At 53.8% G+C, this 23,744-nt stretch overlaps 1 protein-coding gene across 9 annotated transcripts in view; it reads right to left on the bottom strand.

Moving 5' to 3' along the window:
• CTBP2 (C-terminal binding protein 2) overlaps positions 1-23,744 on the bottom strand; it is a 171,411-nt gene that overhangs the window by 12,347 nt on the left and 135,320 nt on the right. For 8 of the 9 annotated variants that reach the window (XM_007964355.3, XM_073019446.1, XM_073019447.1 and 5 more), the window contains 2 exons: positions 2,294-2,448; positions 1,954-2,098 (listed from right to left, as the gene is read on the bottom strand). In XM_007964355.3, coding sequence (XP_007962546.1) covers positions 1,954-2,098; positions 2,294-2,448 — 300 coding nt within the window. Of the gene's footprint in view, positions 1-1,953; positions 2,099-2,293; positions 2,449-23,201; positions 23,226-23,744 lie in introns of those variants that run through there. The other variant, XM_073019448.1, reaches the window with a different exon arrangement.

Consider the following 23,744-nt stretch of genomic DNA (forward strand, 5'->3'; position numbering starts at 1 on the left):
GAAAATCCACCACTCACAGCCCTTCAACATTTTCCAAAACCACAGTCCCTGGTCCTGGTCGTCTTCTGTGGGTCTCAGAACTCAGAGAACACAACCTCCCATCTCGGCCCTCCTGGGCCCCCCGTCATTGAGGCCCTGGTGCCTTTCTAGCCCCACTGCCTGTGTGGGGCCCTTCTAGAAATGGAGAAATAGGAAGTTCCACAGGCAAGGACCTACCCTCTCTCCCTGGAAAGCAGCTGCTGGTCCAGCTGAGGAAGGTGAGGGTCAGCACCCACGTGGGCCTGGGAGCTGGGACGTGAGGGGCAGACGTGCTGAAGAAGCAAGAGGTGTGTGGGGACAAGGATTTGAGAGCCCCTGGCACATGAAGCTGTATTCTTCTCTGCTGTTCAAACTTGGGATTTCAGCTCTACCAAGAGCACAAAGGACATTTGTTTTCAAACAAAAATATCCTTGTTTGTGCCAGGGAAAGATGGAAAATTTTAGTTTATATTAAACACGCTTTTGAAGACTCACATCTTCCGGAGTGTCTTTGTTCCAATGGAGCGGCTCGGAAGGAAGCCATGGCTGGTAGCAAGCGAGGGGCGTGGGGATGGTGAAGGGTGGATGTGTGAAGCTGCTACTTCCAGGACCCTAAGGGGTCTGGATCTCAGTGACCTCTCTCCTTCCCTGGCCTTTTGCTCTGGGATTTGCCCATGGGCCAGCCCCACCCCACTGCGTCCCGACCCCTGTGAGTACATGGGCAGCTCCACCACGGCCCGGCTCCCCAGCCCTGCTCCTGACACCAAGACCCACCCAGTGCTTCTGGTACCCAGGTGCTGCCCCGAATGGCAGTGAGGGACTCAGCTAAGATTCCGACCCCAGGCTAGGGTTGTGGAGAGAAAGCTGGAGCCGATGGGGGTGGCCTCCCTGAAAACGTGGCCGGCGGTGCCCGAGGGCAGGATTCAGATGTATGTTGTACTCTGCTCAGAGACGATCTGACACCCAGCCCGTCCCGGAAGCATCAGGGCCCGCTGGGGCCTCAGCCGATGGGACAGAGGTGAGGAAATGGCGCTCAGGCTATTCCTGGAGCACAGGAAGGGCTGTTCCGAGGCCAGGCTGCTGTCTGGACCACTGTGCCTGGGTTCCAAGTGGTTCTGAAGTATCCCTTAGCAGCCTCATGAATTTGGGGCACCTGAGCACTCATAATTACGGCAGAGTACAGCTCCCACGCCAAAGTGCAGGGGTAGCATGTTCCAAACAGAGCAAGCACAGCGGCCACCCGGCCCTCTCCCGCTCGATGACAGCGGTCTGCTCCTCGTGCCTCTGCACTCAGCCCTCACGGGCTCACACCGGGTGCCGGGCAGAGGCCCCTCAACACGGCCCCAGCGCCTGTGGCTGGGGGTGCAATGAGCAGCTTTGACGCCCCCAACTCCGGGATCGCGCCTGTGCCTCTGCTTGTCTTTGGAAGCCTCTGTCATCAGCTGTGTTGGGCAGGGGGTCTACCTTGCTTTGGTGCCGACCTGGGTCCGATGCTGCTAGGGCTGCCCTCGCAGAGCGGGAGGCCCAGTTCCTGTGTAGACAGGGGTCTGGAGCTGTGTACCCAGCTGGGGTAGTTTAGGGGATGCACCCAGCAAGCGTGGTTTAGGGGACACGTGGCCAGTCGCATTCTCCCCGCTGGAGGTGGCACTGGGTGTTTCCAGATGGAGCCAGCAGCAGCTCGGTGCTGCCCCGAGGGCAGAGATGCATCATCACAGCCCAGCAGACCCACGCAGGAGCCAGCAGGGACAATCCTACCTGCGCCATGTGAAGGCAGGGCCGGCAAGGTGCTCCACAGCCCGGCCTGCAGGCAGCCACCTTGCTACAGCCAGAAGCGGCTGCTCCGTGGTCCCAGTTCCAGCTGCTTCTCCGAGCCCACCCAAGCAGGGCCCACGGAGCTCGGACAACTCCAGGCAGCCAGCGCTGCCTCGCACTCACCGAGCTCGCCGGCAGCCTTGATGTCCACGTTGTCGTAGCCACTGCCTATCCGCACGATCACTCTCAGGGCCTTGAACTTCTCCAGGTCCTCCCTGGTGAGGGTGATGGTGTGGTACATCATGGCACCCACGGCTTCGTTTAGAACCTGCGTGGGAACAGAGCACAGGGTCGGAGCCCCACCCCGGGCAGCCCACCGGTACCACTGGACCTGGTCTCCTGGCCCTGTTGCCCTTGAACCCGAGGCAGAGGAGTTCAGTAGGAAAGCAGGGAACAGAGGTTTTGGGGCCTGCCGGTGACTCGGGGCGACCTAATGGGGGGATGCTGGGGAGGGTGGGCCCACCTTCTCGTGGATTTCCTGTGTGGACTGCGCGTCACAGAAGGCCACAGTGGCCAGGTCCTTCAGGATGGGCATCTCCACAGTGCAGTCGCGGCCGTCCAGCAGCGCCACCAGGGGGCGGGGGTGCAGGGGGCCGTTCATGATCTGGGGGCGGATACCTGCAAGGAGGGAAGGGGTGGGCACAGTGGGTGGGTGGCTCATCACTGTGGGCAGGGCTTGGGCAAGTGAGGGCGGCGGAGCAGCGAGGGCCCCACCTCCACCCGCATCACCTCCCGGTGAGCCACTGTCACGAACAGGGGCCCCCATCCCCACTTCCGATCCACTTGTGGCTCTGGTTGGAGATGCACACGGCTGCTTCCCTGCCAGCAGACCATAGTCCCAAGAGCCTCAGGACCATGGGGCCCCAAGGCCAGCACAGGATAGTCCAGCACAAGATGGGCCCCCACGCCGCGTGCCTCCCCAGCCGCACCGGCACCAGCTGCCCTCGCACAACGTGACAGGGGGGAAGGCGTTCCTGGAGAGGCCCTGCACAAACAAGTGCCCTGGGCAGGCTCCTCCAGCCCCTCTCACCTGCGCCAGGTGGGAAGAAATGGTGAGTCTGGGGCAGGGAAGGTATGCCTGAGGGCAGGAGGCCTCTGGGGGCTCAGGAGAGCAAACTTCTCAAAGGACCACACAGCAAGCAGCTCTCTAGACAGGCCAGAGCCATCATATTAATCCTGACAGACTTCCTGGTGCTGCCAACAAGGTGAAGGGACAGCTGTGAGGGCAGAGGGGCAGGGGCAACCCCAGGAAGGGCCCCAGTGGTCCTTCCCACTAGTCCAAGTCCAAGTTCTCTAGCAACTTCATCTGGACCAGCAAGGCTGCATCTAGATGTTCCGCAGAGTGGTGGAAGGCCCTCATCTGCCACACCACAGATGCACATGCCTGCGCCCCGTGCACATACAGGGCACACACCCTGCAGGGCCTTCCCAGGACGCAGCGAGAGCCCCAGGGCCTCTTTTCTCTCGCTTTTCTGTGCAGCAAACCCAGCCGGCTCTGAAGACCTCAGAGACAGAGAAGCAGTATTTTCTCCAAGAAAAACTGCCCCCTTCAAATCCATCCTTGGATTTTGTAGGTCCTCCTGACCATCTGCCCAAACCTCAGATCTTCACGACCCACACCCTGGATACAAGAGAACGGCATCTGAGTTCCAGAGGTGCAATCTGCCGAGATGCCAGGAAGGGGCAATGTCTCTTTTCTTGTCAAATTAGAACTCTTCAACCTCAGATGAAAGCTCTGGGGCTCATCAAGCTTTCAGATGTCCAGATCAACCCTGATGGTGGCCTTACATCCCCGTCCCCTCCCTCCCTCCGAGGCGGGATGGTTCAGGCTGTTGCTCCAGGCTGGGCCCAGCCTGGTGACCCACCATGGGTCACCCAACCAGGAAGGTGCGACATTCCCGGAATGGCTGGCCTTTGACCACAAGGCAGCAGGCTCAGGCTCCCACAAACAAAAGCAGGAGTCTTCCACAAAGGCCAGCTTCATCTGTGTGGCTGCCACCTTCCAGCCCTAACCTCCTCAAGGGCCCTTGGTAGTTCCCAAGCTGGCCACTTAGTGGGGACGGTGATCGGGACCCCAGCCATGGGGGGCTCCTGCTGGACCACCAAGGCTCATATTCAGTTAGCCACACACTCCAGTAAGGAGCCGAGGAAGAAAATCCTCCTCCACTGGAGCCTACGTCCTGTTAAGGCTAGACACGGTGCTGAGGAGGGACGGCCCAGGGCACCCGCAACTGGGCCTTGGGACAATCATCTCTTTGAACACAAAGTACAAAAAAGGCTTTTGTCCCAGCCTCAGAAGAATGGGCTGGGGGAGCCAGGGCCACAGCCAGCCCTGCATGGCCCCCAAGCTGTGTGCAGTTCTCCTGCCACCCCTGGCTGGGAGAAATCGTAGTCCCTCTCAGCCCTGAGAGGCAGCCGCACCCGACACTCAGACACCAAGGGCACACGTGCACCCGGTCACTCCTGCTGCTGCCCCAATGCCCAGGTCCCCAAAGCGGGGTGTCCGCATGGATCTGCACCAGGAAAACAGGGCAGGGCAGGGGGGAAATAAGTCAGGGATGAGGGTCAACGCCCCCATGTCCTCGCCAGCCCACGACCCGTCTGGGTGGACAGGAAGTATGCAGCAGAAAGCTGGACGCCCCCTCAGCTCATCCGCGAGGTCCACAACAGCACCGTCACCCGACGAGGAACCCGACACACATGGTTCCCACCTGGGCGCCTCTCTGCTGCTAAGAAAATGGTGCAACTGCCAAATTCCAAAAGATTCTCTCTCTTTCAGTAGACTCTTCCGGCCCCCTACTTGAGGTCTGAGGGCACAATCCTGTGGGGCCCGGCAGTCCTGGCCTCATGCCCCAGGCTATCGTCCCTGCAGGGTGAGGAACACCCCAACTTCACTTTCAGGGGTGCTGGCAGGATGGTTACTGGAGACAGTGCCTGATTATAAGAAATCCAAGCTGTTCACTAAACAGGAGCCACACAGGAAAACCAGGCTGGGTGCAAGGTGGGAATCTAGAGCCGCCGATGCGTCTGGGGAGCCTGAGAGGCCATTGTCACAAGATGTCCATCCACAGCATCATCAGTGCATGGATCCGTTACCAGGGTAACAAACTCCAGGTTGCCTAGCGATCGGCTCCCTCCCCGACATGCGTTGCCTTTCTCGTTGGTAAAACCCACCCTTTACCCTCCCTGATGGCCGGGCACGCAGAGCATGGCTGAGGATGGCCCAAGAGACCTGTCCAAGGTCTGAGGCTCGAATCCTGGCAGGAGGTCCTTCATGGCAAGGTGGGAAAAGGGAAAAGCAAATGGGTCCCCATGCTGGGAAAAGATGCAGGGCACGACGGCCGGAGGTGGGGGGTTGGGAGTGGGTGAGATGCTCGCATGTCCTGCATGAGGTGCAGGGATATGGAGGCCACAGGAGACGCCCAGCCCTGAACGTGAGCGCTTAGCTGGGACAGTACCAAGGGTTGCTCTAGAAAGGAAAGCACCATCTCCCATGTGCTCCTTCAGTCCCAGAAGGAAACTGTCCACCTACACACCAGAGAATTTGGACTTAAATTCAAGCCCCTGCAGGGCAGTCGCTGCCCCTACAGGCTTGCCTTGCCGGAGCCTGGGGCAGAGGTTCCTGGAAGATCTCATATGGAATATCTCATATGGAGAGATGAAGGTGCAAACAGATCCCCCATCTTACCTCACACAGGATTCCTGACACCTGTTTCAGGCTTCTGACAATTTGAGCAAGTTTTTAACATATTAGGATGTAACTGACATATAGAGTAAGATTCATATACATGAAGATGGAACATGACCCTTTCAGGGATGTGGGGTCCCCAGGCCCAGTGGGGTGGGAGGATTGGGAATTTGCGAGGAGAAAGCCCAAGGCACAGTATGTAACGAGGGCTTCCTGAGAACCGGGCTTTATGATAAAAAGCCAAGGCTTCCAGTTGCTCTGCCCAGCTGAAGGCCTTTTCCATGCAGACAGACCACAAGGCTGACAGGAGTCCTACAGCGCTGCTGTTCCTCCCACTTCACAGCCCAGGAATCAGAGCTCAGGGTGGCCCCGTACCATGGTGCGCAACCACGAGGTATGAGGAAACACTTGGGGACAAGGCTCACAGGGCCCTGGTGCCCTCTATGTGCTATTCTTCCCTTCTACCATCTCCCACCAGTAAACCTGCCTTGTCCATTTCAGGACAATTCCAGCTGCAACTGGACACATCAGGGAAACGACATCAGTGCCTTCCTGTTGACAGCCTGCCCACATTAACTGTGTAGAGCACAAAGCTCTACCGGCTCCCCTGGTATCAATTACTATCTGGTTTCGGGCTTGCGTGTGCACCAGTGCGGCCCCGCCCCTCCATCCGGGATGCGCTGTGCACCAGCTCGAGGCCAGTACCGACGCCCATCCCTGGGCCTGGGATTGCTTAGAGGTGCAGCTGCAATAAATAATTGTGAAATGAGAGATGCTCAGTCAAAAACAAAGGCAACACCAGGCCAAGTTGCTGGAGTTTTGTGAACAGTAACCAGACACCTGGGAAAATCCAAATCCGCAGATCTCACAGATCCTAAGTCAGGGAGATCTCAGGGAGGATGCCGGGAGGATTCAGAGCTGGAAAACACTGCATTTCATTGTAGGGAGCTGCTGCTTTCTCGGATACAGGCGGACAGGCCTGGAGCTGACCTCCTGGCTCAGTACCATGCAAGGCAAATGGGATGTTCTCCTGAGCAGTCACCAAGGAGGAGGGCTGATCCTGCCACAGAAAGCTGTCTGCAGTGTTTCTGAGACCCATTTTCCAGTCTTTCTAGACATTGTGTGAGCTAAGCCGACATCCTTTCAACAGAAATTCTCATTATTTAAAAATGATCTAAATGGGTTTCTGTTGCTTGAAGCTCAAGACAAACTACCCCAAGGGAAAGGTTTTGTTGCTTTCAGGATTTTAGGCTTCCACCCAAAGCAAAGCAGCTGCAATGATCATTTCTGACATAGGAGGCAAAGGATGGTTCTGGCCTTTTTTTTTTTTTTTTTCTTTTCCTTTTTTTGAGAGTTTCACTCTTGTTGCCCAGGCTGGAGTGCAGTGGCACGATCTCCGCTCACTGCAACCTCCGCCTCCCAGGTTCAAGTGATTCTCCTACCTTAGCCTCCCAAGTAGCTGAGACTACAGGCACGTGCCACCGTGCCTGGGTAATTTTGTATTTTTAGTAGAGACAGGGTTTCACCATGTTGGCCAGGCTGGCTTCAAACCCCTGACCTCAGGTGATCCATCCGCCTCGGTCTCCCAAAATGCTGGGATTACAGACAATGAGCCACTGTGCCTGGCCGGCTCTGGCCTCTTTTTTACAACTCACTAGATTTTATGGAAGTTTCCTGACACCGTAGCAGTCTCAAGACACCAGTGCCAGACTGGTGGGAGCTCAGGGTGGCAGTTCCCGTTCCTGACAAGGGCTGCGGCTGCCCAAGGACAGACGTTGGCCACATACCCCAGGGTTGCCCCATGAAACCCCTGCAGGTTGCAGTCTTAGGGCTGACAGAAGCCGTCACATTCATGAGAAGAACCACTGCTCAGAGTCACAGCAGTGGCCTTGCAGGAGGGAGCCTCTGTGGAATGAAGGTAGTTGCTGGAATCTGCCAGGTGCTGTCACCAGCTGCCCTAACACAGATACCGTAAGAAGTACCTGGATCCTTCCACAGACGGGAGATCCAGGCAGGCCTTCCAAAGATCGCGACAGAAGGCGTCATTCAGAGTGCTGCAAGCAGCTCCCAGCTGTAAAAAGTAAAGAAGGTTCCTCTTCAAAGACTTTCCTCCCCGTCTAATTAGGAGGAATAAATAGTAACTTCTCTTAGAGGCAAAATGTATTCAAAGACCTGTGCTAACATTCTCAAATATCTGCTAGCCGTGGTAAGGAAATCAATGTACTTTGTGTTCTTAGCTCCCACAATTTAGCCTAAATATTTGCCCTGGCATGCTTATACCGGTCCAAGCAAGCATTAGGTCATAGCCTGTTTCTCTTCCTTATTTAAAAGTTTTTTTTTTTTTTACCTTTCTCAACATTCCACAAATTACTTCCTCCTTCCTTTGTTCCCCTCTACCTTTGCCTCTTTTAAAAAGTTCTAAGTTGCTAGCCAATCAGGACAAATACAGCATGTGAGGTCCCGTTCCAGCCAATGGAAACCGGACACAGCCATAGGGTAGACGCGTCAGGTCACAAATGACCCTGCCTCCTTTGTTCGGTGTACTCTCGTGGCAAAATTGCTGGCAACTGTACCCTTTCTGCAGGAAGTGAAAATGGCCTTACTAAATCAATTACATTTATGTTCAAGTGCTATTTCTTTACGGCACCGAGGAACAAACATTTCAAACACAGCCAAGCCATTCAAGGCTTCATCAGCCCCTATGACCTGCAGGTGGCCTGGGAGGCAGGCGAGCCTAGCAGCCGGTGTGGCTCCCAGCCTCGTGCACAATGATCCAGGTAGAAAGAGGAGACAAAACCACACAAACTCCAGAGGCCGGGGTGGGACACGGAGGGACCCAACAGAGCTGCACCTGAGGCCCCGCCTGCCTCCAAGGAAGCCTCACGTAATATCCCACCAATCCCACCACCCTCAGAAAAGCTTCCTCTTAAATGCAGCCTCTTCCCCAACTAAATGGCCGCTTTCTGCAATCCAGCATGACCTGATCCTCACTGGCTAAGCTCAGCAGACCTGATTTCCAGAAAGCCAGACACAGAATCAGAACTAAGGTCTGCTAAGCGTATTATTTCAGAGGCTTGGGTTTCTACAATATTAAACTGAAAATTGTGACAGGGCCAAGTTGGGGGCCAGATACTGATGCTGGGACATACACAAGTGCCTCTCAGACACTTGGCATTAAACTTGTAAACACAGGTGCCTCAATGGGTCTACAGGCCAGCCCAGCACACAGGGCCGTGGAGCTCTGAGTAGGGGAAGGCGGTCTGTGGGAGCCTCGTGTTGTCAAGGTAAGAGATGGCTCCCTTGCTTTGTAAACATGTTTAACCACGTTATAAAAGCTGTTCTAAACCGTCAGACGTGGGATCTAAACAACAACAAATGTTCTGCAGTTGGCTGATCTGGAATGTGAGCAAGCCACGGTGACTCCCCCTCCTTGTGCCCCCAGCAGCCGGGAAGGTGCCCGCCCCCACGGCAGCTGCAGAGAAGACTGTGGGAAACAGGCATCTCCCCTCTGCCTTTCACAAGAAGGACCACAGGAGCAGGTTGCTGATGAGCCGGTGGCTCCAGGAGCAGCTTCAAGGCATGATTTGGAAGAAAATCTGTGTTGCTAAGAGTGGCACTATTTTAAGGTTAAAAAAAAAGAAAAAAAAAGAAAGCAACTGCTATTGGAAATCTCAGCTTTGTTTCTACGTTGTTATCTGCTTTTTCATTTGGCAATGGGCTTTCTCTCTGCGTTGTTTCTGGGAAGCTGTCCCAGTGCTGCGTCCACTTCCTTGCCCAGCTTCCCAGAGGCTGCGATTTCATTTTACAGTGTCAGTCATGTATAGGTAGTATGTGCTCCCCTAGAAAGGAGAACCCAATCTTCAAGTTTTAAGTGTCACCTGACACCCCCAACAGATTGCCCGGCTCATGTGCACACACCTCCTCCCACCATGCAATGCAAATACGCAACACTTATCTCTCTTTCTGCATTCATGGCAGACATCACTAATCGATCCCCACATTCTTTCTGAAGCCAGGACCTCAGCCCTGGAGTGGCATCACACACATCAAGCTGCTGAAGACCTGGCCCAGCTGAAAATGATTTAACTCAACCTTGGACAAGGACTAGCCTGAACCAGGCACTGGAAGACAGAGTGTGGAGAGAATGAGAGAGCAGCGAGGTATAAAGTGAGTGCCGGGGAATTTAAAGAATGAAGTACACCTTCTAAAGTTAGAAACTGGTGATGGCTGTGCCGTCACTGTGTACATCCTTAGCAGCTATAGGGATTATCCATATTTTCTCCAGTGAGGTACAACCGGGTAGGAAAAAGCTCACAATCTGCTGCATATTCAGCCAGCGCACTCCTCACACTGAGAACACCAAGATCTTAGTCTTCCAAAGTTGGGCTCTTACTTGCGAACAATTTAAAAGGGTTTATGGCAAAGGGTTCATGTGAATTATCCCTTAAGTTCCCCCCGCCTTTCTGTAAGGAGGAAAAGACTGAGTGTTGGGAAATCCAGCTTCACCAGGGCCTCTGAGCACCCAGGGGCCGTGCTGTTTAGGGTGCCCTACAGCAAGTGGGCTCCCCAGAAGGCTGGAGGTGCCCCGTGGGGAACCTAGCTTTAAACTCCTCCTCGGCTTCTGAGTTTGGCATTCTCTGCGAAGTCAGCTGGAGGTTTGGTGAATAAATGGCCACAGGAACACCTTGATAAATAGATTTGCTTCTTAAATAAAACATGTATCTGAATGAGTCACAACGTGACATGTGAGAGGCTCCCAGGTAATCTCCCTTGTAGCTCAGGTGACAGCTGGACACAGAGCTGGCGAGGCAGGAGGCTCCAGGTACCCCTGTCTTTATCCAGCCAGTCAGGTGCAGTCTGCTGCTCCCCAGAGCCTGGGCCATGTTCTCTGGCCCCCAAAAGCTTTCTGGGTGATCATGTTAATAACCAGGAGTATGTGTAGTATCTTCCACGGTTGGAAAGAGATGTCTAGAACCACACTATCAAGTTCAGAAAAAAACACAAAATACAAACCCCCTGAAAACAAAGCTCGTCTACAACCCTAGAAAGACAAGCACGTGCAGTCACTTCAACAGGTTCCTCAGCGCCCCCGGGGAAGCTGCAGCCCGCACCCTGCAGCGTCCGCGCCATGCTCAACAGAGGAGCACGGGGCCCTGAACACAGGAAAGTGACAGGTATTTTCTCGTTTTGTAACACAGCTTAAAATAAAAAAACCAAGAGTGGTGTTAGGTACTTGAAAGTGTTTTTAGGCACTGGTAGCTTTTTGGAAGCCCAGACACTGTCCCGTTGGCTGACTGTGGTGTTGAGTGTTCGGGCTCCGTCACCTTCACCTATCCCTGGGAGCAGCCCATGTTCTGGGGTGAATTTTTGCCCTGAGGAAGCAGGTGCCATCCATCCGGGGCAGATTCAACAACCCCACCCAGCCCGTGTGAATGCAGACACTGCTGACTCACTGGGCCTGAAAGATCCGTAAAGGGACATCACCAAAAACGGTGCCTTAGAAGGCATTCCCACAGCGAAGCAGCCAAGGACGTGAGGCTCTGCTTCTATTTTTGGTGAGACGCGCTACGTGTGCGAGATTTCCCCAGTGTCCCAGCCTCACATGGGTGGTCCTTGGGCTCCAGGAGGGAGGACAGGATGTGGGGATAGAAGCCGGAGCAACAGCCAAGCCGGAGGAGCAAGGAGGGAGGATTCTGGCTTCCCACTGGGCGAGGTTCTGCAACATACCCTCCTGCTTCCCAACATGGGGACGGTCCCTGCAGGGACGGGCAGTCAGTATCTTATGCACAGGATGGGGACACTCTCAGCCACCACTCTGGAGGGGAACACACATCATCTGAGTCCCCTTTCCAATAAACAGTTCCGGTGGAATCTTCCAGGACTACTTGTTCTCTTCCTGCTGGCACGCCAAGGTCAGATGTGCCCTTGGGTCAGACCCCCCACCTGCCTGTGCCTCTGCACACCCCGCTCATGTGGCTGCTCCTCCAAGCCTCTGTGGAAGAGATGAGCCTCAGGGCATTGCCAAAGACTAAATTGTTTTTTTTCCTTTGAGATGGAGTCTCACTCTATTGCCCAGGCTGGAGTGCAGTGGCACGATCTCGGCTCACTGCAACCTCCGCCTCCTGGGCTCAAGTGATTCTCCTGCCTCAGCCTCCCAGACAGGGTTTCACCATGTTGGCCAGGTAGGTCTCAAACTCCTGAACTCAGGTGGTCCGCATGCCTCAGCCTCCCAAAGTGCTGGGATTATAGGCACAAGCCACCGCGCCCGGCCAAAAGACTAAATTTTAAGAAGCGCAAACCTTCCAAGGACAAAAAGGGGCTCCCACGTGACTATCTGTTCACTCTGGTGAACTCACTCATCAAAGCCAGGACTGGCTGGTCCACCTAACTCACTCCCGCCTGGGAGCTGCCCACCTCGCCTCTCCAAGCTGCTGGCCAGCAGCAAAGAATGCTATGACTATGACGAGGGCTGTGAGGTCAGCGATGGGCCTTCTGTCCCGAGGGTGGAAGCTGCCAGCATGTGGTTCCAGCCCACTGCTCTTGAACGATGAGATTCTCAATTCAAGGCCCAAGCTCCGAGTTGTGAGGTGGTCTGGAGCCTGTTGGAAAGACTACCGAGTCTGCTCCGTCTCACCTGTAATGAAAATCGGCTGCCTGTAGCCAAGGGGCCGCCTGGGACACCCCCACTTCACATACCCCGTGTGGGCAGGTGCATTCTGTGCCACAGCAGTTAGACACACACCAGACTTTCCCAGGATGTGCCTGGAAGCTGGGGAAATACCTGGAAATGCCTGAAGCTGTAAAATACAAGTCTGGAGTCTGGTGCCTGGCCCACTGCCGTCAGCCTCTTTTCCTCAATTGGTTTTCAATACTTTATTGCAGCAATAAAATCGCCTATGCACCCAAGAAGGCAAACACACGAGGAGCCGAGTTTCAGGTAATAAAGGGATGGTAAACAGTCAGCTCTTTATACCATACGCTGGGCATCATGACCATGGAATAGAGCCTGTCCCATTTAGAAAGATGGTCACGGTCACTTCTGTTGCACCCTGCAGACAACCCTGTGCCATAGACACTGCCATTTCCCCAGCAGGTAATGGAGACTGAGAGGTGGGCAGAACTTGCCCAGGGTCACACAGCGAGTAAGGGATGGAGTCAGGACTCAAACTCAGGCCTGACACCAGAGACCAAGCATGCTACCCCAGCGCCCACCGCACTGCAAACCACCTGTTGGATTGGTTCAACTCAACAAGCTCTGGACACCGGATAGACAGACATCATCAGGCCTGGCCCTCGGAAACAGATAGGTGATCTTGCCTTGGCAGGCTGAGGTAGATCTTAAAGTTCTCTCTTTTACTGCGGGAATGTGATTGTTCGATCTATCAACCAGGCACACAAAATCAAGAACCAAGGGCTGCGGCTCTTCACACGAGGCATGCGCTGTTTCCCCCCGGGTGTCTCTCTGGATCTTGCAGCCTAAAAGAGGCATCATTGTGGTAACTGTCATCAGAACCGCGGAGAACAGAAGGACGCATCCAAGCAAGTCCGAGATGCCACAGGATAGCAACTTGTGTGTGGTGGCCCCACTCCCCAAGCTGGATGCAGGGACACATGGTCCTTCTCACAATGTCCTACTGCCCCAGCAGGCATTCATGGCCCTGGTGATAAGAAACCTTGTCCTAACCTGGACAACATAGTGAAATCCCATCTCTACAAAATTTACTGGGCGTGGTGCCACACGCCTGTAGTCCCAGCTACTTGGGAGGCTGAGGCAGGAGGATCCCTTGAGCCCAGGAGTTCAAGGCTGCAGTGAGCTATGAGTGTGTGACTGCACTCCAGCCTGGTTGACAGAGTGAGACTCCGCTCTAAAAAATTAATTGAAAAAACAAACACCTGATCCAAGAAATGGATCTATGTCAGCTTGGCCCTTAACACCGGCCTCTAAGAGGGTTAATGCGAGATTCAATGCACACGAGGTTGACCTTCCTTACAGGAAGCAACCTCTCGGGGGGCCTCCCTGGCAAGTGGCCCAAACGCTCTGTGCCTCAGATGCCTGACCCCGTGGGCCTCTGGCCAGGCAGGGCTTGCCGAGACGGGAACACCAGGCCTCCAGAAAGCACTGACTTGGAAGGAAGACCTTCCCCTAAAGTCTTGGGAAGAATGAGCTTGGGGAGCTGAGTTTCACCCAGTTCTGAGTCGTGGTGCCTAAGACCAGTGACCATGGCTGCTCAGAATCCAGGCTCTCTCTCTGAGCCACCAGCAGCCGCTTTGGCGGGTAGGGACACCCTTCTGGCCTTTTCAGTAGTAACTGGAGAGAAGGGCCAATCATCAGGTCTCACCCCCAAGAGAATAAAAACCAAGAAAAGTGAGCGTTCGTCAACCCAAGCTCCCCATACCAGGCAGTTTCCTAGAAGATACTCTGCGGCGTGGGGGGCGTTTACCAGCTACCATATATCTGTTTCCTTGGGTAGAGAAAAAAAATGTGCTCCACATCCCTCGACAGACAATCTGAGTGACCAGAGCCTGAGGGAGCTTCATAGAGCAGTGAGGGGGAAACCTCCGTGGTCAATCCCGCTGTGATTGTTCGGAGACTCACTTCCCAGGCAGCGGATTCATGGTGCTAGACAACCAGCCAGCGAGGTAAGACACCCTGCTTGCCAGGAAGTGACCAACACAAAAGAAAAAACTACTCATCCCTGCCCAAGCAAGGGCCATTGGCTTCTCTTCGAGTCCTGCATTGTCCCCAGAAGAGCCATGGCCCAGATGGAAAAGAAGCATTGCTGGTTTTCATATCAAGGCAAAAATCAGTGGCAACCCCACAGGCCACAAGCAGGAAATGCAACGTCTGTTCTCAAAATGGAGCCTTTGCTGTGCGGTCCCTGGTGTGGCCTGGCCATCCTCCCCTGCCCTGCTGGGGCCACAGCCGGGCTCCCAGGGTCCCCAAAGCACTTCCAAGAAGGCGCCTTGCCCGCCCGCTGCGTGGGTACTGCTGGTGGAGGTGTTGGGTGAACAGTTCTCAAGTTCTAAAAATGTGCCCCTGACAACAACAGAAGGGGATGTTTGAGAAAAATTAGAGAAAATAGAGATGAGAAAAGAACGCATGGTTGCCAGAGGAATCTAGCTGAGAGGCCAGCTGCTGCACGCTCCCTCACTGGCCGCACTCGAGGCTGGGTGCTGGGCTGGTGGCGTGTCCAGTGTGGGTACACACGAGGCTGGGTGAGATTCTGCAGAAATCTAAAAAGGCCACAGGCAACCCAGAGATGGCACAGGATAGCCCAGCCTAACTTCTCACTGTGTGGAAGTTTGACAGCGTCTACTATGCGCTGGGTACCAGGGTCCCTGCACCTCACAAAAGGGCTCTAAGCACCACCCGGGGTGACAGGGGGAAGTGGACGGTCAGAGTGCAGCAAGATCGGGTCCCGATCAGGCTGAGGAAGGCCATGAGGCCGCGCCCGCCCTTCCCAGTGCCCCAAGGGACTTTCCCTCCAAGGTATAGGAAGTAGCAGCAACCAGGAGGGCAAATGCCTTGGATGTTCCATAAACCCACAGCAAGCCGAGCGCCACCGCCAAGTTCCAGGGGTCACCATCAAGTCCTGCCCGAGGGGACAGCTGGCCGTGAGTGCCGGGACCAGGAGACCTCTGGATGGCTGCCCTGGCCGACGGCTTCTCCCTTGGAATCAGATGGACCAATTCCACCAGTGCCCCAGAGAAATGAACAACACGTCCTCTGGCAAAAGGACCCTGAGTAGCCCGTAGCCTGGCAGTGCCAGTCTTAATTTTCTCACTATATTTCTCAGGCTGAATGTCCACAAAAGCAAAATAACACCCTCCTCCTTAGCTATGGCAGCCAAGGCTGAGACAGGAGAGGGAGAAGCCTCACGCTCACAGCACACTCTTGTTTTGCGAGTGGTCCTAAAACCCAAGAGGAAAGAGATCAGCAAGGACTGCTGTCCGGCAGGCCAGGGGCCAAGAGCGCTGTGCCCAGGCCCAGCTCACAGCCAGGAAGTGAACATTCTCAGCACAACAGCTGGCTGGACGCCGCCTCCATTCTTCTTTCTTCTCTTTTTCTTAAAATCTAATAACTTCTACAGCATCCTAGGCTCAGAGCCCAGTTTACAGGAAAACACTAGAACCCATCACAAAGGCATATTTATTCCTTCATATAAAAAGCATCTAATAGGCAAACCCCCAGTGGGGAAATGTGTTGGGTTGAGAGGTCAGAGGTCAGCTCTAAGCACTGTGGATGGAAGTGCTCAGGACTGGCCTGCGCTGGGTGGTTGGTGCCAACATTCAGCTCCACAGGCAGAGCTTCCTTCCACCACGAAAAATCCCTGAATGCAATCCCTTAATGAGGCTGGGTCAGAAGAGGAGGTGGGAACCCCGAGGGAAGTCAGTGCCAAAGAACAGCTGACTGCACCAGCCAAGTGCAAGAAGAGCTTAACAGCTTCAACTAGGATGAGGCCCTGGTGAAATTCGAAGGTGACACGCAGGAGGCTGTCGACGGGCAGCGGAGGAAGTGCTGAGGAGCAGGGAGGTAATGCAAACTAGCGCTGATGCCGCTGCTTTGGAGAGGCAATAAAGGCAGGAGAAACTCACCTCTGCTTCTGAGCAACGGGTTCATCGGTACCATCTTACACAGTGTGATTCTTCTACGTGATCAGTTTTCCTCTTTCTTTGGTTGCTAGGAAGCTCAGAGCAGAATTCCCATCTATCCTTGTGTACAGGACTGCAGGGGACGCTGTATTCTGGCCCCACCACCCTCCCTCACCTTTTCCTACATTTACTTTTCCATTTATTAAAACTTTACCGTTATGTGTGTTACAGCCGTTCCTAAGAGCTAGCTTAAATCCTCTTAGGTCCAAAGAACATTTTACATTCCATTTAATCACACAGAAGAATGGTGTTCGCTCTTCACTGGGAGAATTAATTCCCTGAACTCTCCCAGGCAGCAGCATGATCCAGGAGAAGGAGTTTGGCCCTGCAGTCAGAGCAGCTCGGATGCAGGTGTGGTCTTGAGGGCAGCAGCTGGAGCCAGGCAAGCACCAGCAGGTGCGCGTGGAGCCAGCTGGGGGCCCTGAGCTTGCCGTGCACACAGCTCTGGTGTGAAGCAGTTCTCAGAGCCCTGGGGGCAGGTGGGGTGGGCACCATCACCCCAACGTTACCCATGGGAAGCGAGCCTCAGAGCCCATCATGACTCCTGCTCCAGAGCCTGTCATGACTCCTGCTCGAGCCTGTCATGACTCTTGCTCCAGAGCCCAGCCACTTTGTCCTGTTTCCTCTTGCTGACACAGACCTTGGCTTCCAGCTCGGACTGGTGACTCCTCCCCAAGTGTATACCATTGTTGACTTCCCCTTGCTGTGGTAAAGCACTGTGCCTGGGGATCATCATGGCATGGGCCACATCCTGCTGCAGGACTCAGGGTAGGGGGTGAACCTCTCTGCGCCTGTCAGAGGAAGAATGTCCAGAGTTTTCCTGGAATTTCAGATGGGGGATCATCCTTGTCAAATGCTCCACAATAGGCCAGGTGCGGTGGCTCACGCCTGTAATCCCAACACTTTGGGAGGCTGAGGCAGGGGAATCACCTGAGGTTAAGAGTTTGAGACCAGCCTGGCCAACAGGGAGAAATCCCATCTCTACTAATACAAAAATCAACCGGGTGCGGTAGTGAGCACCTGTGGTCTCAGCTACTCGGGAGGCTGAGGTTGCAGTGAGCTGAGATTGCTCCACTGCACTCTAGCCTGGGTGACAGAGCAAGACTGTCTAATAAAAAAAAAAAAAAAAAAAAAAAAAGCTCTACAATAGTGACAAATCCTAGTATTTACAGAACTCAGTCAGGGCCCTAGATTCTCTCAAGGCTGGTTTCCCCTACCTTGGCCCTGGCAAAGGGGCAAGAGGCACATACCATGGGCCACCTGGGTAGGTGCACCCCACCAGTCCTGAGGAGGCACTATGTTCATATCTAGCTGGTATTACGGACGCGCTCCCCGCCAACCCCACTGGTACCCCACACAACTGCATTTGGAGACCAGGAATCAGGGTTCCTACTCTTGCCCCTTCTGGTGGAACACACCCAGGGTACTAACTCAGCCACAGTCTCCTCCCTCAAATGGTCACACAGCTGCCCCATGTACCAATGACATTTGCAAACCCTCCTGGGATGAGTTCTCCAAGGGGCTGCTCACCCTCTCGATGGGGACAGGTGTTTCTAGGTTGGATTTTTTGCTCTCCTAACAATTTGCCAAAAGTTGTTTTATTCACATGCTGAAAGCTGCTGTTGGGCTAAATTTAACTACAGTGTACCTTCCTGTTCCTTCAGCAGTTCCTCCCTCCCACTGGAGGGGGCAAGAGAAGTGAATGGAGGCTAGTTTTTTTTTTATCCTTCATGTAAAAAACAACTAGAAAGCCCTTTGTTGAAGCCAGTCTCAGAGTGGGGAACACACACCTGACAACAGCACATTTAATTATACTCGTTTCTACATCACTAACATGGGTTAATTAGTTATGGATTAAAAAACAAAACAAAACAAAAAAAAACCTCTCCCACGTATGAGCAAGGAATCTGTGAAAAAGCTTTAGAATTCTTGCTTCATATGCTCTTAGGGGTAAATACATTTGTGCCAAACACCTGAAAAGCTTTCCTGTTAATATATGTTGACTTTCTCACTTAAAAAAAAAAAAATACGTCTCTCTTCCTTAGAATGTTAGTTTCCAAATGTAAGAAGTCTGGCGTGAAGCTCTACTTTTGCTCTACCCAGCCCAGCTCTCCATAGCTCAGCTTCTGCAAAGCACAAAGCAAACAATGGGAAAACCGGCTGAATGGGACCCCTACCTCACACCATATGCAGAACTTTACTCAAAGTAGATCAAGACCTCAATGTCAGAGCTAAAACTGTAACATTCCTGGAGGAAAACATAAGAGTGTATCTTCATGACCCTCGATTAAGCAATGGTTTCTTAGATGTGACACCAATGGCATAAGCAAAGTAAATACATAAGACTCCAAATTAAAACTTTCATGCTTCAAGGACACTATCAAGAATTGAAAAAAACAACCACCGAATGGGGGAGAAATATTTCTAAACTGTGTGCCTGACACCAAAAAGCCTGGGCCCCATGACCCAGGAATTCTGACCCTCAACTCAAGCACTGAGGTTGACAGAGCTGAAATGTGACTTGTGGAGCTCCAGGATGGACACCAGACACTCAAGAGCAAAGACCACATTTGAAAGTAGAGTTAAAGCAAAATAGCGTAGGGGACCGTTAGTTCTTTTTATGGCCAGGTGAAAATGGGGCCACTCACCTGGTCTGTGGAATCTGCTCAGGTACTTATGCGCCCTTGGCTCTGCAAACCTTCCAGGAAAATGTGAACTGTACCTCAGCCAAGATCAACAGCTTTTAAAGATTCAGAGGAGCAATAATCCCTGGAGGGGTTTAGGAGGCCCTGAGCTTGGCAATGCACAGAGTTCCAGGTGTGATGTGGTTCTCAGAGCACTCAGTGGGGGCTGGGGGGATGGTGTGGGGACAGCACAGTCACACAAAACTATTATCTAGAAACTGAAGCTATAACCCCATGACCTGCTTCCTAGAAAGCGGAGGGTCCCCTGGTCAAGATCTCCCTACTCCATGTGGAACTGTTTTCGAAACCAGGAAGATGGAACGCCCCTATAGACATGAGGAGGCCAGTCAACGCGGGCCCTGTGGAGACAGACAGAAGAGGGTCTGGTGACTGGAATGTGGGCAGAGCTGGCCACGGTCCCAGCAGCAGTCTTGGCTGACACGGTCTGCCATGAAAACACAGGTCAATTCCTTCAAACTAACAGCAAGTACCGACCTCACTCACCACCTGCTCTGAGTCCCGCACCATGCCCAGCAGAAATCGTTTGTTGACCTCTTCCCCCTTGGAGCCCTCCAGATGCGGCCAGGAGCCCGGCCTGTTAGGCAGAAGGCCTGAGATTTGCAACCCCAGTCAGCTGACGCCCACGTTACTCTCTGGCCAGACTCCTGGTCCAATCACCCACATACCAGCGCGGAGGACACACTATGTGCAATGTGGGCTTATAGAAAATGCCCAGATACCCACTTTTGAAAAAAGACTCACTAAGGTTTAACAAGACAGAGGCCTAGGACAGCAGCCTTTGCACCAAACTGAGGACCACAGCAGGGCTGTCTAGTTGTTTGGGTGTGGTTCACCCCACGTCCTCCATGGACAGAACAAAATCCACACCCAAGGGGTCAGAGGAAGTGCTGTGAAGGAGGTAGAGCTGGGGGACAAGTTTGGCCCCCGAGACCCCAAGGACCTCAGCAGTCCTGTGTGAGAAGAGGCCAAGGGTCAACCACAACAAGAAAAGCACCATTCTCTGCTGAGGCCAGGCAGCTCCAACCTCAACATGCAAGCACTCTCTTCCTTCTCTGCTCACTGCTCTCCCAGAAGCACAGGAAGCAGGTTCAAGACGTACCCCCTTTGACAGACACAGAAATAGAAGCACAGAGAACTCAACACACTTGCCCAAACACAAAGCAGGCGGCACTCCTCCGGGACATGCATTCATCTACTTTATGCTCCTGGGCTGAAATCATATTCCTGGGGTCCACAGCACGTCCAGGAGCCTGAAAGGGGACCAAGAAACCCAGTCTCAGCCTAGCAGAATGAGCTCCATGAACAAAGGGCCAGGCCAGGTCCAGGCACTCACAGAGTTCAGTCTGGTAAGGGGGGCACGCCAAGATGCGAACGCTTCAGAGCAGCAACGGGAGGGACGATCACTGATGTTCTGCAAAGAAGGCAGAGGGTGATCTGGCAAGGTCACAAGAAGGGCTGGGAGGCTCAGGAGGTCAGGCATCAGCCACAACCAGGGCCTCAGAGGCACAGAGGCCAGTAGCAGCTGACTTGCCCAGGGGCACCCTGAATGCAGAGAACACCGGGCCATGAAACCCAATGACTGATCAAGTACAAAAGCCAAAGGGAAGACCCGCAGAGCTCACTGATGTCGGGTGTATTCACTGGTTTGCTAGAAAAGGCTGAGCTGTCAGCACCTGGGAACCGTTCAGCTCCTCTTGGATTTGGAAGGGAGGCCGTGCGGAGGTTCTGGCTCTACCAGGCCGGGGTAGGGGCAGAATCCTGGCTATGTGGCTCCATAATGTTGTAATGTTTTGACTATGCAGGTATAGATTACTTTGCAAGAAAAGAGATGCCACACACAGGGAGTCTCAAAACACCAGTCAGGCCCTTAGCTGCCCTTGCACATGACAGCTCACGCACACACTTACATCTGCCCCACGCTGGCCTGGGCGGTGTCCTCTCCCCTGGCCCCAGTCTGGCTGCGGTGCTGAGCTCCGCCCTCCTCCTGCATCCCTGCCGGTGCACGCACATGCGCTGTGGGGATGCTCTTCCAAGCACAGGAGTGGCCAGGCAGCCCTGGAGCTCCAGGTGCTCCACAGGCCCCATCCTGGTCCCTGCTATTCATAGTCACAGTAACTGTCCTTTTATGAATTGCCTTTCCTGGCCCCCAGACCAGAAAGCACCTGAACACAAGCCTTGGGTCTTGCCCACCTGGGAGCCCCAAACATCCAGTCACAGGCCTGGCACATAGCAGGGGAGAGGTCAATGAGGGAGGGAGGGAGGGAGGGAGGGAGGGAGGGAGGGAGGGAGGGAAGGAAGGAAGGAAGGAAGGAAGGGCGGGCAGGTGACAGGTCAGTGAGGAAGGACGGAAGGAGTGAACAAGCCCCCGATCTCATGCTGGGCCCTGCCCAGGGCAGTGGTCTGTGTCTGGGACTCGGGGATCCTGGGGGCAGCCAGAAAGAGGTTTCCTGGCTCCCTTACAACTCCCCTTGGCTGGACAGCATGGCCAGCACACAGGAAGGGCTGCACTCATCCCTCTGCTGGTCTGCAGGGCCAGCCTGGGATCACAGCCCCTGGACTTCACCCCCAAATGTCCTTGTGCTCAGATACAGGGGAAGCCAGCCGAAGGTTTAAGGGTCAAGACCCTCAAGAGCAGTGTGTCCTCTGCCCCAGCACAGATCTCAAGGTGCAGAGGGAGCCTCAACAAGAGGCAAGGCTGCATTGAGGACTCAGTAGCAGGGGTGCGGGCCGATGGGGGAGACCCTCTATGCAGATTCTGATAGGGCTAAAATTATTGATGGGGGTGCTTTCTACCCAGGAGACCAGAGTTCACACCTCCAGTTGCTGGAAACCAAGGCCACACCAAAAGAAGCCATGCGAGTGACCAGCCCTGGTGACAGACAACTGTCACAACCATCAGCCTCAACAGCCCCTTCACACAGACCGCACGCTCCTCCCCCCTCCTGAAGAGTCCTCGGGCAGTGACCTTAGCAACTAGACAGGGGTCACGTGTGCCCCATTAATCCAGTCGCATCAAGAAAAATGGCTGGAAGAAAATGGAAAAAGCTCAGAAAGATCTTTTTGTGGCTCTTTGGGCTGGGACTGCGTTTCTCACATCTGAAACTCTGTCCCCAGGGTGTGTCCTGAGCTGAGCCCTGTGCAGGTTGCAGGCTTGGCTGTATTTTGTGAAGACAAAGATATGAAAATGGCCGCAGCCCCGTTCGTTGTTTCTGATACTCCCCGCTGCATCTGGTGCTGGCAGGGCTCGGGTGACAGCACGTGACACGGGGAGACTGCTGGCTCGCAGCCACCGCCGGAGGGCTCCGCGACTCGTGCCATAGCCGGCCAGGTCAGCCTGAGAGCGACAGCCGACCCCACCACCCGCCAGGTGCTGCCACTCACGTGGGCCTGAGGAGCCCCCATTTGTCCATGTCACCGGGGCTGGTGGGCCGCACTGGGGTCCCCGCGGCATACGCCCTCCTCACGTTGTCACTCTGGACTGCCTGGTCAGTGGACTGGACTAGAAATAGGAGCCTATTGTGTGTATGCACAAAACCCACCAAGATAAGGCAGGTAGTTCATAGACTGAGAAAAAGCTAACATATGTTAAAAATAGCCAAAGGATACGAAAATAAAATAGATACTGAAAACAATCCCCAAACCCCAAACCACCTTATTGTAAACACTGCAACACTGCCCGTCCCGAAGGGAGGAAGAGAGTTCCTTGTCCCTCCGATGGGATGCAAGCCCTCGAGTTAGGCGGCACCAGAACGAAGATGCGTTCATGCTGGCGGCGTCCCGAACGAGAAACACTGGATTTCCAGAGGCCGCTGGGACTGCCCAACCTGTGCTTTCCTGAAACGTAAACATTATCCTCCACACATACACCATCTACTTTCCCTGCTGGCTCCGACAGATCCAGATCTGCCTGTGGATTCCACGGAAACTGCCGCACAAAATGTACGGCCATGTACACAGCTGAAGCACTACCAGAGATGCCGGCCCCTGCCCGCTTCCCGACAGGGTGTGGGGAGTAAAGCCACGATGAACATACGATAAAGAACGAGTAGGAAAACTGCAGCTATGGGGTGGATCACTGAACACAGACATTTGATTTGCTGGCTGGCTTCTGCCTGCAGACTTTCCTGGCACTGGCTCGCTGCCACGCAAATTAAGTAAAAATCAATATCCTCCGGTCTGCAAAACATCGTGTTAACAATCACACTGCAAACAACTTATATAATACCCCTCACTCCATACCCAAATAACGGTGAATGTTTTTGTTAAAAGGCAAGTGTAAAATAAACAGGAAAAAGGAAAGAAAAGAAAAAAGAAGGCAATCTTACAGGTCCTCCTTCAGCAAAACCTTTCCACGACTTGGGTGAAGAGATAATCTTTCTGTGATTATGACCAAACTCTCCCGTCACTTAGCAACACATAATTAAGGAATATGTTTTCAGATCCGCTTTGCAGGCCCGGCCATTATCAGATGAAATTACTGGAGCAACAAATGTCATCGCCATGCAAATTAGTTGGCTGCAAAGAAAGAATGTTTGACTCAGAGAGCAGGCACAGGCCCTCGGAAAAATTATCTGACGTCCCTCCTGCCGCACATGTATTCGAGAAAGTCAAATAATGATGTGATCAGACTTGAAAAAAATCCATGAGACAAAATCAGAATCTATACGACAACACAGAAAATCAGGCCAGTTGCTCAGTCTCCACTTGGAAACAAAAAGCAAAATGCCTGCAGGTCATCTCTGGGAGGTAATATTAATAGCAGAAGGACCACACAGTGATGGCAGAGACACTTAAGGGGGGTCTCTGCAGGGTTGTGAGGTCCAGCGCCTCGGTCCCCGCCTACAGTTGCTTCAAGGCTATTTTCAAAA

Source organism: Chlorocebus sabaeus, chromosome 9 (genome assembly GCF_047675955.1).
Source record: "Chlorocebus sabaeus isolate Y175 chromosome 9, mChlSab1.0.hap1, whole genome shotgun sequence".
NCBI lineage: Eukaryota > Metazoa > Chordata > Mammalia > Primates > Cercopithecidae > Chlorocebus > Chlorocebus sabaeus.